Below are 19113 nucleotides of genomic sequence, written 5' to 3' on the forward strand. Positions count from 1 at the left end.
ATAAAAAAAACAAATCATGAATATTAGTACTTTACATTATCAAATTCTTTGAACTTGGATTTCACATCAAATTTGAGTATTTGACGTGCCAATCAATTTTTACACATTCCAGCCATAACTGCATATAGCGCTGTATAAAAATGGGCCATTTATAAGGATTTGCGTGCGCTTGTAAATATGAAATAAATATCAAGAACATCATGTATGTATCGCTACATATATTTTTTAAAGAAAGCTGACAAACTGACAATTGCAAGATTTCCAGTTGCAATTGGGTGCTAGTAGCCTTCACAGTATCTCTCAAAGTCATGCACTAAAAAGACTCGGCAAAAAAAGTTCCATTTTAACAGATAATAATGCCACGCACCTAAAAAAGAATAAAATCATGGATGTTGTTTTCACCTTCTCAAAACCGCTTACATGTTTTGAATATTCAAACAAAAAATGCAATTCAAATATTAGAATATTCAGTACATTTTGGATAGTCATGTATTTGATTAAGCCAATTGCGCTGATATGACAGCATTGAGCTTTATAAATCCCCACGGTGTGAGATTATATAATCCAAATTGTCATCCTTATTATCATCCTTACCGGAATCTTAGATGGATGTATCCTCTGTCTGCTCGTCAGTGTCCTGTCTCCTTCCTCGGCCACCGGCTGCAGCTTCAGCACAAAATGCTTCAGGAAGTCCAGATAAGCAAACCTAGGAGGGGATGAGCAGGAAACTTCGGTCAAAAAACTTTCAATAACACGTATTTGGTGACAGTCTCAAAAACATTACACAAGCTTTGTACAAAGCAAAATGACTATTATTTGTCTCCGTGCACAGACAGTAGAAGACGCTTTTTCACAAGTTTTGAGAACCCAGTAGATGGAAATCACCGCGTGTGCATATTGGTTTGCTTGCACATAGCATAAAGAACGCACGACTAATTTTATTAGTAGTGAGCACAAACAATTTGTCGTGTCAGTGCAAAAATGTCAGAACTCAGTTTTGAGTCGTTTTGAAAAAAATATGCATAAATAGGTTTGCGGTGGCTTGCTAAATTTTTGCATGAAATCAGTTATGACTTCTTAGTACTCATTGATTCCCGTATTTCGCAGAATGTCAGATTGCGCTGCGAGGTGATGAGTTTCTTTGAGCATATTTGATAGACGGAGACTTACTTTCCGTTCCCCTTCAAGTCGTACTTGGTGGTGAGCTGATCAAACTCCTCCCCAAACAATGAGAACCCAAGACCTTCCAAGATAGCTGCAAGAGACGATGATCAGAAATCAAACAATGTCTCAAAATATTCCCAAACTATTCTAATATTTACAATTCTGGACCCAGAAACATACTGTTAGTACACATCTATACTGCCAGGAGCAAGTTCGAGGAAGGACTACGGCCAACCATAGTTCAATCAACTTCACTCGAACACAGGATGGTTGCACTACTCTAGTCGACTGATTGGAACTTAAGCCCTGGACACAGTTCCATCACTGGTTACCAGTAGCCGTGCGCAGGGAGCATAACACACTGCAGGGAGCCAGGATCAAGACGCTTTGTAATGACTTTTTGACCATCGATTAAAGATGTTTGCACGATGCTATTAGTGCGCAGGCGTGAGTTACGTCACAAATCAACCACTTGTCCACAAATGGTCCTCGCCTGAACTTGCTCCTGAAAATATAATGGCTTCAGTTCTGAAATTTGAAAGTTGAATTTCTGCCTATAATCAAATCGAACAGATGTTATACTGCAAGGTTACAAGAAAAAAGTTTATGTGGGCACGTGTGGTCTAGCAGTAGAGCATAGGATTCATGATCGCGAGATAGTGGGTTCGAGCCCCGCCGTGGCCAAGCGTGTTGTGCCCTTGAGTAAGGCACTTTACCTCAATTCCTCCTCTGAACCCAGGCGTTAAATGGGTACCCGGTTTATTCAATGCTGCTAAGGTAACAGACTCGTTGTGGAGGAGGTGTGGTGATCCCCCACAGCAGCATATGAGTCTGGCCCAATCGCTAATGAAAGAGAGATCTGTTCCTGTAAACACAGGTTCGCCCCCCCCCCCCCTTACAAGAAGAAAATGTCAAGACAGAAAGTTGTAACTATGTGACGCCCCCTTCAGAGCCACTTCAGAGCCAATATTGTAAGACGTGCACTCGGATACATGTTATATTGAAAATGGGCTTTAAAGCTTGTTTGCCCGACATTCTCAGTGGCATACCTTTGAAGTCCTCAGCGTTAACCTGTCCCGTACTGTCAGGATCTTTCTGTCGGCAGAGACGTTGGACATCCTTCCACTGCTTGCCTATCTGGCTCTTGAGTCTCTGCTCCGCCCCGTGGGCGTTGACGAGGGGTGTGGCCAGACGAGATTGTTGACCAGTCAGCCTGCCAGACTACAATTAGAGAAGACAAAGGGAAAGCAGGTTAGCAAATGGAGAACCCTTGCCTCTCTTTAGGGCTATAAATATCCTCTGGACGTCTGGACTAAGACTAGCTATATAAAAAATGCTCTCCCTGAGCTATTTTGAATTTTGGCCTAAGGCCAAAAAAAAAATAAGTCGGTCTCTGGTCAGCGCGCGCGTCGATTTTAATCATGCGCGTCGATCTTTTTTTTTTTCCAAAATGTTCCGCGGTAGCTCCAACAGCGGCCTCTATTTCCGCACCTCCTCAATTTTTTTTACCGAAGAGCACCAAGGAATGGGAAATTGCACCAAGGCAAATGATCGAAAGCACCAAGGCAAATTATGGAGGACACCAATGTATATGAGGACACCAAAAAAGCAAAATAGTACCCACCTTGTCTGTACAATCCAAGCTTGAAGAAAAAAAAAAATAGCAAAAAAAAAAAAAAAAAGCCGCGTGGCCGCGTCAATTCCGGAACTTTGGTCTGACCAGAGACCGAATATTTTTTTTTTTTGGCCTAAGAAACAGTTTTTCTTTCTTTCTAAATCGCTATTTCTCAAGCAATACAAAAGTTATGAGACATCCGGTACCAGCTCATGTTTAGTTACGGTACAATTTCTTTATAAATGTGGAATTACTTGCGGACTGACAATAATTCAGCATATCTTTTGTGCGTTGTGTCGTGTGGTGTGGGGAAAGTAAGTAAAGTCTGTCACAAGCCAATATGGCCCTAGTCTATGTAATACACCATGGCGAAAGCTGATTAATTAGGCAAGACCCTGCCTCTTAACCTCGTAGATTTCGACCAATCAACGGGCGCTTTCTATATCGGGTCTTTGGTCATTCACCCGTTGTGCGTCATAGACAATGGATAAAAAAAAAGTGTCACGAGCTCTGTATCATGTTACGCCATATATTGCACCCGGCTGTTGTTGTATTACAAAACATTGCAGTCCAATTGACCAATCAAACCATTTAGTCCTGATAATTTATAGGAATGAAATGACAACACGATTTAGTCGACTCTGATTGGCTGGTGCGCGGCTTGCATATATCTGCATGTCTTCACATATAAGATATTATACAGGACTTGGCTCTGTGGATAACGGGTGATACTCAGACAAATATGGCCCATGGCTTGTGACAGACTTTATCTCCAGTTTCTGTGGCATGAAATAGCTGAGAATATTGCTATTCTCCCCTGGATGGGATGCTAGTCCATTGCAGGTTACTCCCCAGCTAAAACCGGTACACATGTACACTCCTCGTTCGAGACAGGCAAGTGGGAGCGAAGTGGCTTGCTCAAAGACACAGCACATGGCCAGCAGCTGGATTCGAACCCCTGACCCTCTGATAATAAGTCACTACTCATGAGCTCTAACCACTAGGCCACACTACCATGGTGCGATTAACAAAAATCAATTGTACGATTCCTACCATTTTGCTGGGTGTCCGTGATGCCGGGCTGGTGTAGATCTGCCGCACCGGATGAACTGAGCCAGCCCTGGGCATCTCAGACAGCGAATCAAACTTGGACACGTCCAGGTTATCCACCATGTACAGCTTGAGAAAGCGACGATACTCCACGTTGCCAAACTCATTGACTGGCAGCGTGTTCCACAGACTGTCAAACTGGGGTAAGCAAAACAAATAACTGTGTAAGAACAAAACCTGAGCAAACAAATGATCATATGATCACTTCATAATAATCATAGCTATTAAAGCTGGAGTCCATCATTTGCAGCTATCCAAAAAGTAACTGGCGTAATTCTTGTTGAAAAACATACTTGGTTGAAAGATAGTAACAGAACTAAACTCCCTGTGAAATTATTGTTTCTGGAAAGCTGTCATTTTGAAGTAATCAACGAAAGAAGGCATTTCCAAGGGTGCTTCTTAAGACGCACCGTAGGAAATTTAAATTAGTAGTTCATTTTGTTTTGCAGCGAAGCGCGTGCAAGCATTGGCATGACGCACACGCTCGCGGTTGCTATAATTTGTCGGATCAGTGCGCAACATCGCGTAGCTGCAATCGGCTAAGTGAGAACGTGTCTCGGACGCTAAATTCAGGCCCAATTCAAAACATGATTCAGCAACTTTTGATTCGAAATCAAGATCCTAGAATGCTGTTTTTCTCGTAATATACAGCTGAAGCTGAGCTGAAACCTCATCAGGTTAGTTGTTCAATACCCTTCTTTAGATTTTGGGCACGTTTGTTGCTTCAAACGAACAAAATGCACAAATTACAAATGATGGACTATACCTTTAACTATTCTTAACGTATGAATACTATTACATTTATGGCCCGACCCAGTGAGGAATTGTCAGCTTTGTTGTACCTGGTCTGGATTCATCCTGAAGCCGATCTCGTCCATCACCATCTTGAAGTCTTCTTTACACACCACGCCAATCTTGGCGTAGTCGATCTCGGCGAACCGCTCGGCGAATCGATAGAAGCGGGCCGAGACTGTCTCCCTCAGGTCCCGCTGTAGGTCCTCCAGGGTGTAGAGGGGCGGGGACTGGGAGGTGTCCTCCTCCACCTTGTTCAGGGAGTCAAACCAGTTGTTGGCAATCTAGGATGGGGATAAATGGAAAAGGAAAAAAAAAAAGTCATTTAGAAGTGGAAAATGTACTGTCCGTGCTAATTTCAAGTTTTATTCAAGTCAATTTTATGTTACATTAGTGCCCAGTAAAGGAAACTTTTTTTGGTCGACAGCTAACAATAAGTTATTAAAAGCAAAAAAAAATAAAATAAAATAAATGGAAAAATATCTTATCTCTTTTTAAAGCATTAGTTTCCTAACAATACAAAAGTTATTCACATTTTGAATGAGCCATTACACAAAGAAAAATCCTCCCACAGTGGGTTATGGAAAAATTACTTCAAAAATTTAAATAATTTGCGGTCAGACAGTACTATTTAAAGTTCAGTTCTTATGGGGTAGACCTCAATAATGTAGGGACATACATCACACACTGGTTGTGCCGGATTCCATGACTTTTTCCATGAGTTTTTTCTTGTATTATTAACTTTCAATGACTCCTTGTAAGAAAAACCCCACGAAATTCCATGACATTTCCATGATGTTCCATGAGATTGATAAATTCCAGGATTTTTCTGGATTTTTCCGTGACGGGATTTTTCCATGACTTTGGGAATCCTGAAAGAGGACAAAACCCTGACCTCATTTTCATTGGTGGAGAATTCCTCCAGGAAGGTCATGTAGCTGAGGGTCAGGTCGGAGTTCACACGGATCTTTGACATGAGGTGCTTGAACTGCTTGTCCGTCAGCTTGAAGCAGAAGTTATCCAAGACGCGACGCAGCTGGGGTGCTGTGATGCGTCCACTTTTGTCCTTGTCAAAAGCCCCAAAGGCCTACAATGGGTAAAAAAAAGAGTGAAAAAAATAAAATTGTTTTATTACAAGGACCAATGAATGGAAAGGAATGCTTCAATGCCATCATTAGTTGATTGCAAGTCCATCACAGAGTGTGCGACAATGTCTTCATAAGTCGATCGTAATTCCATCACAGAGTGTGGCAATGTCATTAGAAGTCGATCATAAGTCCATCACAGTGGTGACTATGTCATCATAAGTCGATCATAAGTCCATCACAGAGTGTGACTATGTCATCATACGTCAATCGTTAAGTCCATCACAGAGTGTGGCAATGTCATCAGAAGTCAATCATAAGTCCATCACAGTGGTGACTATGTCATCATAAGTCAATCATAAGTCCATCAAAGAGTGTGACTATGTCATCATAAGTCAATCGTTAAGTCCATCACAGAGTGTGACTATGTCATCATAAGTCAATCGTAAGTCCATCATAGAGTGTGACTATGTCATCATAAGTCAATCGTAAGTCCATCATAGAGTGTGACTATGTCATCATAAGTCATTCCTAATTCCATCACAGAGTGTGACTATGTCATCATAAGTCAATCGTAAGTCCATCACAGAGTGTGACTATGTCATCATAAGTCATTCCTAATTCCATCACAGAGTGTGACTATGTCATCATAAGTCAATCGTTAGTCCATCACAGAGTGTGACTTAATTATGTCATCGTAAGTCGATCGTAAGTCCATCACAGAGTGTGACAATGTAATCACAAGTGGATCGTAAGTTCATCACAGAGTTTGAAAAAGTCATTATAAGTCGATCACAAGTCCAAGACAGAGTGTGACGATGTCATCGTAAGTTGATCACAAGTCAATCACAGAGTGTGACAATGCCATTGTAAGTCCAGCACAAGTCAATCACAGAGTGTGACAATGTCCCCACACGTCCTTTGCCCTTGTACTTACAGCTCTGAGGACCGGTAGTTGAGTGCTCATCATTCTCTTGAGTTTCTTCATGGCTTTGTCTGGGCCAAGCAGAGAGAAGCTCTCTGGTCGTACCACTGGGTGGTTCTTCTGCCGATAGCGCGACTCCCTTGCCTCGTCAAAAGCGTCCAGGAATTGAATGTAGGACAGTTTACCCCTTTCTGACTGCACTCCAATTCTACATTTTGAAAGAGAATGTGAGAATTATTTTCATGCATAACAAGGTTATTCATGGTACAGGGCTAAAAAAAGAATTAAAAAAGAAGAGCAGGTACTCAGGAAAACTAAAAGCAGAAATTAACATTCCTCTTGAAACAGGGCAGATCACAGGTTGGAGGGAAACAAGCACCAGGCAATGATTGAGGGATTGTATGTTGGTTATTGAGGGAGAATGCAAAATTCAACAAACCCTTACGCGAGGCTCAACCCCATAAAAACCTTGCAAAACCGTGATGAAAACCCTCGAGTTAGTGCGTGTTTATTTTGCATTCTCCCCTCACCCGAGAATGTAAGTTTCTGTTTTGGCATAATAGCTTCCATGCTTTATTGTATTCCATTTATTGGAAAAAAAATCATTAAAAAAAGCCAAAAGAATTAAACTTCTTGACTTTGGATTGTATGATTGTACTCTTGTGAATACCAAACTATTTCATTACTGTAGGAGAGTTTCACTTTTCAAATGTGTTTCTACAGTGTTTAAATATTTTTCCCTTGAAACTATGACTCTAGGTCGACACTCGTCTTTAACGACAATGATTTCCAGACGATATACAAATTAACACACGCATTAATGAGATAAGACGACCCTCAGGACGATCTTAAGTTAAAACGAGTTCAGTCGCATTGCCAAGTAAGTTAGGACGTGTTGAATGCGTCTTAAGTTTGGTGAATTCAATCCTAGGATGAGCCGTGAGGTAAAACGAGTTAACATTCCTAAGACGCGTCTCAGCGTTTTGTGAAATCGGCCCCTGGTGAGGCTAATGGTTAACCATAGTTCGTATAACTTCACTCCAATGCAGGATGGTGCGACTATACTCTTCATGAACCAGACCACAGGGCACGGTTACTTCCCTGGTTACTAATAGCCACACATATCACAATGCACAGCAGGGATCCAGGATTAAGAAGTTTTGACCATGGTTTGACTAGAGGTGTTCGCATGTTGCTGTAAGTGGCTGGCGTAATATCATTACAAATCAACTGCTTGTCGACTTATGGTTCTCATCTTAACTTGCTCTCTGCTACAATTTGATGCCAAAACATGAAATTTTGGGCAAAAGTCCAGCTAAATGTGCATCTTTATACCTTTGTAAGAACTCAGCAAACGTATCATCATCCACCAGGTAGTTGTGATCCAGCAGGACTCGCTTGAGCTCCTTGACCGTGATGTAGCCCGTCTTGCTCAGGTCTAGCTGATTGAAGGCGGTCTGGAAGGAGGCGTAGCGGTCCCTGAAGCGATCCTTCAGGCCCTGCTCTAGCTGACTGGCTGAGATGAAGGTGGCGTTGCTGGCTTGGTTCACTGTGATGCTCATTCTGGGGGGGGGGGGGGAAGGAAAAAATAAATAAATTTATGGAAAGTTCATTTAAAAATCTAATGTTGTGGTTGATTCCTTTTAAAGTTGCTCTTCCCGTGTTCTTCAGCATATTCAATTCTTTTTCCTAACAAATTTTCAATTTAAGTGTTGTTTGAAGCTTTCCATAACGGAGTGTTTAATCTAGTGAAATAAGCTTGAGGGTACACCATGGAAATCTCTCTTTCGTGAGAACGTGGTGGTACGGAAAAGAACCGATGTTCAATTTGTATGTTTTGTTTAAATGGAAAACTACTCTTTTTTTCATTTTTGACTCTCTGAAACCTCTGAAAACATGCCTTTGTTTTGGGGATTCGTTTTGTACCAATAACGCACAAAAGATACATCTGAATTATTGTCCAGCCGTAAATAATAAAAAATTGTAAAGTAATTGTTTATTAACGCGGGAGGATTTTTTGTTCGATGTCTCTTTCAAAGATGAATGACTTTGCTTGAAAAAGAGCAATTTAAAAACAAATCTTTTCAGATTGAAACTTAAAAAAATCATGGGAAAAGCATCTTTAACCAAAAGAAATTCAGGGCGCTACAGCATATTTCACTTGGTCAACATGCAAATCGCCAAGTGGTGTACTCACTGTTTATCCATCTGGTTGATGTGATGGTCCTCCAGGGCCTCGTAGGAATCCTCGACGATCCTACGACTGACCCCGGCATCGTCACCAGGAGCGAAGGACTTGCCCATCATGCGCAGGAAATGCTGGTGGTCTATGTACCCCTTGCTGTTCACGTCATACCTGCAGGTGCACAAGCAAAACTGAATCACAACTGAAACCAAGGATTCCTCAACAGGATTCCCACAGAAATCTGTAACATTGGGTTTTGCCCTTCGTTGACGTATTTTTATGAACACTTTATACTCAGTGTTGTCCCGAGTGATTGTGAAAAAGAAAATTCACAAACTACGCAGGTGGGACTCGAACCCAATACCTCCTGATTACTAGTGCAGAAGTCTTTCAAATGCTGGCAACCTTTGATGCTGAAGCAGCTGTAACACTGAAGCTTCCATCTTGAATGACGTCACAGATTTGCTCATGAATATGCAAACCGCTTGCATAAAAACCAGAAAGGCATGGAATATCTCTTAAAACAGGCCAGAAAAAAAATGGCAATAACTTTAAATTGAACACAAGGTTGCATTTGAAGTATTACATCAGACTTCCTTTCCCCGTGCTCTTCAGCACATTCAATTTTTCTCCTCTCAATAAGTTTTCAACATGTATCTTTTATCAGATCTGCATTGTAAGTAGGCTGGTTACCAGTCAGTACATTATCAATACTGATTGTGGGGCAGGAACAAGGTTACCCCGCAAGAACAAAAGTAATGTCAGGCCGCAAGTAATTCAAAATTTAAAAGCAATAGTTCAATTTCAGTCGATGTGAATAAGTTTGGTATTGCTAGAAAAATAGCAACTTAAAAAAGCAATCTATTTTTCAGGACGAAAGTCAAAACAAAAAGGATGGGGAACACAACTTTAAAAAAGCTCAATTACATTAGCCCTTTGAAGAATTCTAGGACTTACTTTTTCCAGAGGACCTCAAATTCCTCTTTGGTCATGGGAAGCATGAAGGTGTAGAGCAGATCTCGGAGTTCCTTCTTGGTGATGACACCGTTACCATTCTTATCGATAGACATGAAGGCCTTGGCCAGGTCCTGGTACTGCCTCTGCGCCTTGGTCACCAGGATATCGTGGACCTGGTCGGCCGCAAGCTGGACTGGGTCTATGGTCTTGTTGAACCTGTGAAGAAATCAGCAAAAAACATTTTTGATATGGATTCCGTGCACAAACACCTACTCAAAAGTTACGAAGGGAGAGTTGGGGGAAACCGCTGGGCAGGGACATTTGAACGCATCGGCCATCGCGCCTGCCGCTCACACGAAGACGCTATTGGATTGTGCACATTCTGAACAAATTGAAGGTTGCGTACTTCGTGCCATGCAGAGCTTTCGAAAGTGGTAAATAATCTACTGTTCATGCACGGAGCATTGCCCATCGCATCTGCTGCTCATGCAAACACTATAGGTATGGTCCCATTCAGAATAATAACGTTGTGTGTACTACACGCCCTTGTAGGAAAATAATTTTATTTTGTAAAGTTTTCTATTAAATATTAGATTTTTCCCTTTCATACTGAGTATACAGTATTTATACGTCGGTGAAGGGCACTTTTTTATTTGTTTGTATGTCGGTCTTTTATACTTATACTTTGAATAATTTCCAGCGCCTTGAGTACCTAATTGTTGGTAGTTACGAGCACTATATAAGACTCCGGTATTATTATTATTATTACTTTAGGATACCTTTAACAGTACTGTTTAATATTTAATTAACCAGCACACAAAAAACAATCACCTAGGGAAGATTTTTTTATTTTAAATTGTTGGCCAAATGTGGCAATGCACAGTTTGAGGTCGGCAATTTGGCAGCAATTAACCAGTTAGGCCTTTTTTGTAAACAAACCATATTTTTGTGGGCCAAGGATCCCAAGGAGAGAGCGTTGGTACTAGTAACAGCGTACCTGTGATCCGAGTCCAGCCATTTGTGACTTCCCGGTGCATCAACCACCTGGAAGCGCTCGAGGAAGTCTTTATAGCTCAGCTTGGTCCTCTTGTTGATTGCCAGCTTGCTCATCAATCGCTTGAACTCCTCGTCTGAGATGGTGAACATCAGCGCGTCCATCAGCCGCCGGAAGTCATCCTGCTCAACGAGTCCGTCGTGGTTGTCATCCAGCTTGTAGAAGGTGGTGCGTAGGCTCTGTGGTTTGAAGAGAGTTATGATTAAGTCTATCAGAAGTCAATCAAAAGTCGGGTCACAAGTCAATCACATATCAGCCACAAGTCAATCAAGCTACAAGTTAGGTCAATAGTAAATCATAAGTCAGGTCATATGTCATTCAGAAGTCAGGTTTCAAGCCAATCACAAGTCTATCACAATTCTAGTCACAAGTCAATCACAAGTCAGCAACACAGGTAACAAGTCAATCACAAGTCAGCCACACAGGTAAGAAGTCAATCACAAGTCAATCACAAGTCTAGTCACAAGTCAATCACAAGCCAGCCACAAGTCAATCACAAGTCTAGTCAGAAGTCAATCGTAAGTCTAACCAAAAGTCATCCAAAATCTGGTCAAAACTAAATCACAAGTCAGGTAACAAGCCACGTCACAATGGGTTTGATTCATCAAGTTGACAGCACCCTGTACAGCCATGACAGGCTTAACTGCGCTAGCAAGGGATGAGAGGCTGCATTAGGGGAACAAAATTCAAATTCTGTCTTCCTCAAGGCAAGCACCCATATTTAGCCACCCCTTCCAACAAGTCAGAGTCCTGAAATTTGCTGAAGATGTGGTTGGGGCTGAATTTCAATGCTCTGCTAACCATAGAGTTCACCCTTACAATCACCATTCTCTACTAACAGCTCTATCAACACTATTCTGTGCTAACTCTACAAGTACAGACTCCATTGTTACGGGATGTGCGCATACACATACATGACATAAGCCAAACTTACTCGCTAACATGTGAAATATGCTTACTGTAACCACAGCATTTTCTGCTACAGTAAGCGGGGAGTTTTGCCATAAGCAGAACTATAAAATAAGGCCCTAAGCTGAAGCTGAGATTTTAGGAAAAACAACAATCATTCAAACTTACCCCAAACGCCTGCCTCATCTTGTCCATGAGCTGGCCTTCTACTTCCTCCGCCGTCATGTTGTACAGCGGCAGCTCCGTGTAGCGGTGGTTGGGAACTCGTGTGATCTCCTCCCCTGGGCCTCCGACCCTGGGATCCTCGAACTGCTCCACGAAATCCGAGTAAGTTAGAGGGCCCCGGTTGAAGCCGATGACCTCACATAGCTTGCTGAACTGCTCATCGGACATGTACATCCCAAAAGATTTCAGGACCTGAAATATAAAGGTAATGAGGTGACTAATAGTGTACTTAAGTGAGCCGCGTATTCTGGTTCACGTGCAAAGCTTTAAGTGTGTGAAGACATCTGCACGCGAACCAGCGCGTTAACAGAACAAAGACAGATGACGTCAGACTTCGGTACTCTATACAATGATCCAATAAGCCCCGTCCTGTACATTTTGACCAATCACAGCCGTGATTTATGTCTGACATGAATGCACAAATGTCAAACATGCGTGCACACATAAATGACGTATGCCTACGGAACGTTGCCAGGCACTCTCGTCGGTCTAGTGTCGCAAGCTCCTAGACTGGATATTTTACGCCAACTTCGTTCTGCCAAGGCGTTCTGGCCAAATGAAATGGAACTGAGCCCAAATTTATTGATAATTGTAATCTTTGAAATTTCTACTGCACACGTTTTTAACAAATAGTATTCAAATAGTGGAACTAAAGTGTTTTTAAGGAAAAACAACTGGCATCTTATATTGTCACAACTACAAAACAGTCGAAATTTAAAGGCCTTTTTCTCAGTATTTTACTATTTTAACATGTTGATAAAATGCAAACTTTAAACAGCCATAGCTTGTAAATGGAATGTCCAATTGAAGCGCAACAAATAGTACTGTAAGGAGAATCCTAATACCTGCAAACCCTCATTTCAACTTCTGCCCAATTCTGTCTCTTTTTGCCAGAACGCTTCAAATATTTGTTTCAGGACAATTCCAGCATTTCTGACATTATCAAATCAGACAATATTTTTTTACTTTAGGAACTCAGTGAATTAACCAGAAAATGTATTTTTAAAATCCTAAACATCTATCATCTAGGAATAGTCATCTTTATAGTTTTTTGAATAACAATGGCAGAGCCAATTAACCATGATATCTAATGAATGATTCAGAGAAATGATCCAAAACTCCACGTCTGTAATCTCCTTGACCAATACTAGATGATGGATGTATAAGATTTGAAAAGGACATGTTCAATTTTATTCACTGAGCTCCTAAAGTACCCCCAAAAAATTGGAATTGCCCAATAGGCAACAAATCTTCAATCAATGCTACATGGAAAAAAATACCATCAGAAAACCCACACATACCTCTTTGAATTCCTTCTTGTAGAGCTTGCCTCTCCTGTTCTTGCAGTACCGCAGGAAGTTCTCTCGGATGCGGCCGGATTTCTGAGCCATGCGGTCCTTTAGTTTGACCATCACCTCATCAGCCGGCATCTGGCTGGTTCTCTCTAAAGCATTCAGCTGCACATTGGTCAGCCTGTAAATGACAAATAAACAGATAATTATTACCCAGACAGAGATAGGAGAAAAATGAAAATAAAAAGATAGAATAATTGGCAGAGGGTTTGGGGGTCACCGTGGGCCCAAGAGCTAGGTAGGGTCCATGGTATACGTTTGTATTTCGCTAAAGGAACCCTTCACAATACCAATTTCTTTTATTCTAAATAAATTTTTACAATAGTACAGGGATCTGGTACACGGTACCCTGTGGAGACACGTGCACAATAGGGAACAAAAGATTGTATACGTCTCCACAGAGCAATTTCTATAGGTGAATACATCTCCACAAGGTTATTGCGAAATAGATATATGGACTTTACTCAAAAACTAGGAATTTCTAAGGTGTGTTGATCCATCGCAAATTGAAGTATTTTATGTAAGGGATATCAAGTCCGAATTTCAGCCCAGGAAATTAATTCTGGTTAAAATAGGAGCATTTTGAAAACTGTACACTTTCAAACTCGAAAACTTTAGTACACAAGAACAAACAAATGACTCCACAAGGATACAAATTCCAGTATGTGTGTTTCCAAGCACTTTATGACAACAAAATTCCCAGAGTTTTCTCTGATATTTACAAGAAAAAATTCCATATTCCATGGGAAATATTTTCACTTTGACCAGGCTGCTGTGAAGTCACGAGGTGGTGTTGCACAGCCAATTGTTAGTGTCTGGAGAGATGTGGGTAATATTCACACTGCATAAACACTAAAAAGCCACCATGGCCAGTCAGTCAATGAACACAACTTGGACACATGGCACAAGAGGCACATTCGCCAAACTGGCGAAAGCCTTTCCCTTCTGGGTCACTGTCAAATTCCCTGAGATTTCCCTGACTAGAAATATGGAAGCTTATTTTCAAGGTTTCCCTCATTTCCTGAACAGATGGGAACCCTGTAATAACAACAACACTTCATTCAGGTAAAGTGGAACGTCGCTATACTGAGCACAACTATACCAAACATTCAGCTATACTGAACATCATCCTTGGCTCCCGGTTCTTGTGTACAAAACGTACCGAACATATCGTTGTTGAAAAAAAGTCAACAGATTAAACAAAATCTACCGGTTTTTAAACACTACATGTATTTGGGCCATTTTTTTATTAATTCATTCCTGAATATTAAATGGCCCATGCTTATATCAGCTTTGAATGGTGAAGATGTAACAGGTGGCTATTATTTCCCCAAGGAATAGAAAGGAAAAGCCACCCGTTGCTGAAGTTTCTTGTCGACTTGACAAATTCAATCAAAAGGGGGCCCACTCAAGTAGGGCACAAAAGGGAGCTATATACATGAACAGAGGCCATTTTAAATACCGGCGTCTCAAAATTGCTACACGAACGATCGCTATTACAAACATTTTCCGTGGATCCTGCAATGTTCCTTATAGCGGCGTTCCACTGTACTTATGTTTTGAAAAAAAAATATAAAACTAAAGGTAAAGATCTATGTTAAATACACCCTCAGGAATTTGCTCCAGTTGATTCCTTCGTTCAACTTCAAAAAATAAATTATTATTAATCAACAGATTTTAAAGCATACACAATGTTAATACCTGATATCCAAGTCTGCTTGTCTCTGCTGCTCGCTCAGATCACTCAGCACCTGTATCCTAGTGCTTGGCCCAACCAGGTCACCCGGGGAGACGTCCACGCCTAGCTTCTGCAAGAACTCGGCAAACAAGATCTTACCGTCTGGAGATTCCTCACACTGACTCCACAACCTGTCAGGGAAAAGTTCAAGGGTGGATCATGAATTGAAAGAGAACTGAAATTTCAGACATTCAGATCTTCTATTTTAAAATTAAATTCCTCTGGAATTACAAATATTGTGCAGTCCATCATATCAATGGGCTGATCTCCTAAAGCTGTTTAAAGGTTTAGCGAAAAAGTTCTGCTTAATATTTAAAGTCGGAAATTGCCATTTTGCAGTACAGTCAGGCAAAGCCAAAATCTGATTGGTGATTGATTGTTTTTTGTTTTTGGGTAAGCCTCAATCTGTTCTATCTTTCTTAATTGTGTTGGTTCTATCAAAGATCATTAACATATATTTCCATCCTGTTTTACTGGTTGAATGCTCTTTTGCTGTAATACAACAGCGGGATTTTTCAATGGCATATTCTCAAAGATTTATTTTACAACTTCAGTTTAATTATAAATGGTATATATTTCCGTTACTCAACTCAGTACCCCAAAATGTACCATGAGAAAGCTCTAGTTCTGAGGAATCTGAATATCAGAAAACTTCTCAACTCTTAAAACGTCCAACTTTATGCTAGTTTTTGAGAGTCACATATAGTAAAGAAGGCACACAGGAAAATTTCTGCTGAGTCACCATTTTGGGAGTTCGCAATCTGGATCTCCCCAAGGCCGTAAAAAAGTAGGAAAGTCTTGTAGAAAAAAATTAGCACATGCCTGCTAACCCCCTTTCCTCCTCCGACAGCTACACCCCTCCCCCTTCAGCCAAAGCTGGAACCACCCCTGAACTTCAAAAGGACTTACACGTCAAAGTGTTCATCGGAGACAGGCAGCACATGTCGATTGAGGATCTTCTTCAGACTCTTATAGCCGATGGCTCCCGTGCTCTCGGGATCGGCCAGACGGTAGGCTGAGCTGACGCTCTTCCAGTACTCCTCGATCTTCTCTCGCAGGATGTCCTCTACCGTGGACCAGGCTAGGTTAGCTGGCGCCCGGTCATTCCAGCGATGCTCCGAGTCCAGCCATTTATGACCCTCCTAAGATAAAAATCAGTTGTAATGCAGTCACACACAAGCACAATACAAGGAAAGTCACGAGTCAATCAGAAGTCAGTCGTTAGTCAAATTACAACTCGATCAATAAGTCAGTCATAATAAGTCAAACCACAAGTCAATCATATGTCAAATCACAAGTCAAATCACCGATCGAATCCTAAGTCAAGCACAAGTCAATTGTACATCGGGTCACAAGTCAAATCATAAGTTCACGTGTGCGGACAGCAAAGCAATACAACGTCAGATATATCCGAGCATGTAAATGTCATATGACACCCCACACCAGCCAATCGGAGCCGCCTTTAGAAGTTAAGACGTCATTTGGAGCAGAAGTTTGCCAAAGCTGTTGATTGGTCAATAGCTGCCATGTTTTTCTCATACAACATCGGGTAACAGAAAACCTGATAGAATGTGCCCCCTGAATGATCAGAATCTAGAGGTCAAGACCCAGTCTTATTTTGCATAATCTGCATCATGCATAGACGCTTGCTATGCAAGCGTCTACTATTCCATATACTAATCATAAGTCAGGCCACAAGCAACAGGGAAACAATAACAAAGGCATGTCTTTGTTCAAGTACATTTTGATAAGCTTTGTCACTTCAACTGAAACTTCATGACATGTGATTAATCATTTTCTTTGTAAATTGGTTGTCCTGTGGGATAAATTGCGCATCTGTCAGTAAATATTCCACAATGAATAGTGCCCTCTATTGTCCGATAGTGTTCGATATCATCCGCTTTGAACAGCACACCAAGAAACCAGATGGTGTACCCCCATACCAAATCCTTTTTAATTTAACAGTGGCTGGGTGATCGAAAAACAAACCTAGGCTACCTTCCAGCATGGATGGCCCTTCAGCAAATTGTTGTCATACCCCCCGATTCAAAATGGTCTGGCGAAGCCCCTGCCTTTATTCTCCATGTTTTACCTTTGTTTCTCGGACTTCAAACAAGTCCAGGAACGTGTGGTAATTGATGTTGTTTGCATTGTTGGGGTCCAGCTTTGCCACCAGTCCCTTGAACTGCTGCTCGTTCAGACGGATGGTGAATTTGTCCAGGATCTTGCGTAGCTCCTTTCTTGTGACTTTGCCGTCCCGATTCTACAAAACACAAGACAGCAAAAACAATTATCAACATGTGCACAATGTCTATACACGATCCGCTACTTCTTGGTGTGGTATGGTGTCCACTAAACCCAGTTAGCAATAAAAGCATAAAATGCTATTTCACTCGTTACGGAATTTTAAGAGCCTGATTTCAAAGAAAGTCCAACAACACTATATCAAAATTATAGGTATAGGCACTTTAATGACTGTTTTGTAGCCAATATGAACGCTTCAATGAAGGTTCTGTGGCCAATTATGGGCTCATCAAAGATGTAAAAATATTTAAAACGTTGCGCAGCTGTGCGTAGTTTCATGGAAATTGACCAGAAGTTTATTGCACAGATGTACTTTTTGTAAAATCAGCTGCTGCATCCTTTATATGCCGCTTACACAGACAAAGTTAACATAGCGTAGCTGATTAAATGGGGGAGTGTGGCCTAGTGGTCAGGGTTCGTGACTCATGTTCAGAGGATCATGGTTTAAATCGAGGTGCAGGTCATATGTTGTGTCCTTGGGCAAGCTACTTAACCCCAACTTGCCTCTTTCCACCCAGGAGTAATTGGGCACCGGCATTAGCTGGAGCGATGGACTAGCATCCTATCCAGGGGGAATAGAAATCTTCTCAAGTCATTTCATGCCAAGGAATCTGGAGATAAACGCTGGCCTGGTGGGCCATATCGGCTCATGACAGAATAATTTAACTTTTTACCTGATCGAATGCCAAGAAAGCTTCCTTGATAGAAGGGTACATGTTGGTGACGTGCTTGTGCAGCAGTTCCAGTATATCCTCAACCTCCATCTCACTGTCACCTTCCCGGATTGGATTCACTCTATACATGGAAAACGGAAACAAAAACAATTAGCACTGGGAACAAGTGGTTAAGATAATCATACTCATAATGGTTTGCAAATTTGGTAAATGTGTCATTCTATAAATTAGGGGTCCACTTTTTTCTGTCTCTGTTACATCTGACATGTGCAATTCTAGATGCACTCCTTAATGTCTTTTCCCCTAAGAGTGATTATAATAACAATAATAATAATAATAATAATAATCGGCATTTAAGAACGCTCTTATTTAGTAAACTAAATCACAGCGCTTACAAATAATGAACAATTAAAGTAAATAAATAATTTTAGTTTAAGATTATGTAAAGCAAAAAACCTACACAACCAATGAGAATTGTTTGAACTCATTTTCAATGAATCTTGAGCGGCAAAAGTTCCAAGTAACAGGGACAGGAAAAATGTCAAACATTGGTAGCATCCCTAAATTCATAGAATGACCCATATACCAAGTGAATGCGCAAGCACCGGGCCCAGTTCATACCCAACACAAAAGCAAATGCTAATGTGAATTAGTGACGTCATGGCAAGTTTTCGTGCTGCGAATTCGCAAACTTGAACATATTTCAAGGACGGTGAAAATAGTGTCAAATTAGCCACACAATTTGTAATATGAAACGGCCTAAAGGTAAACAGTAAAACTAGTGGCAGACACGTGATGGTGAATGGATCATTAAGGATTCAACTCTCGGTCATGAATACGCATGAGTGAGGTAATATTAATAATTAAAGCTATAGTCCATCATTTGCAGCCATCCGAAAAGTAACTGGCATAATTATTGTTAAAAAAAATACCTGGTTGAAAAATAGTAAGGGGACTAAACTCCCTGTGAAATTATTCTTTCTGGCAAGCTGTCATTTTGAAGTAATCAACGAAAGAAAGCCTT

General features: G+C 41.1%; 1 protein-coding gene across 3 annotated transcripts in view; it reads right to left on the reverse strand.

Moving 5' to 3' along the window:
• The window catches only part of LOC119740468 (EF-hand calcium-binding domain-containing protein 6-like), a 29891-nt gene that overhangs the window by 1972 nt on the left and 8806 nt on the right, over window positions 1-19113 (reverse strand). For all 3 annotated transcript variants that reach the window (XM_038215792.1, XM_038215793.1, XM_038215794.1), the window contains exons 10-26: window positions 18090-18210; window positions 17204-17374; window positions 16021-16253; window positions 15075-15242; window positions 13323-13494; window positions 11965-12213; window positions 10831-11066; window positions 9834-10049; window positions 8889-9047; window positions 8027-8254; window positions 6704-6899; window positions 5577-5768; window positions 4732-4965; window positions 3833-4027; window positions 2214-2385; window positions 1171-1255; window positions 595-706 (exon numbers count right to left, since the gene is read on the reverse strand). In XM_038215792.1, coding sequence (XP_038071720.1) covers window positions 595-706; window positions 1171-1255; window positions 2214-2385; window positions 3833-4027; window positions 4732-4965; window positions 5577-5768; window positions 6704-6899; window positions 8027-8254; window positions 8889-9047; window positions 9834-10049; window positions 10831-11066; window positions 11965-12213; window positions 13323-13494; window positions 15075-15242; window positions 16021-16253; window positions 17204-17374; window positions 18090-18210 — 3139 coding nt within the window. The remainder of the gene's footprint in view (window positions 1-594; window positions 707-1170; window positions 1256-2213; window positions 2386-3832; window positions 4028-4731; window positions 4966-5576; window positions 5769-6703; window positions 6900-8026; window positions 8255-8888; window positions 9048-9833; window positions 10050-10830; window positions 11067-11964; window positions 12214-13322; window positions 13495-15074; window positions 15243-16020; window positions 16254-17203; window positions 17375-18089; window positions 18211-19113) is intronic.

This window comes from Patiria miniata, unplaced genomic scaffold (genome assembly GCF_015706575.1).
Source record: "Patiria miniata isolate m_02_andy unplaced genomic scaffold, ASM1570657v1 HiC_scaffold_5, whole genome shotgun sequence".
Lineage (NCBI taxonomy): Eukaryota > Metazoa > Echinodermata > Asteroidea > Valvatida > Asterinidae > Patiria > Patiria miniata.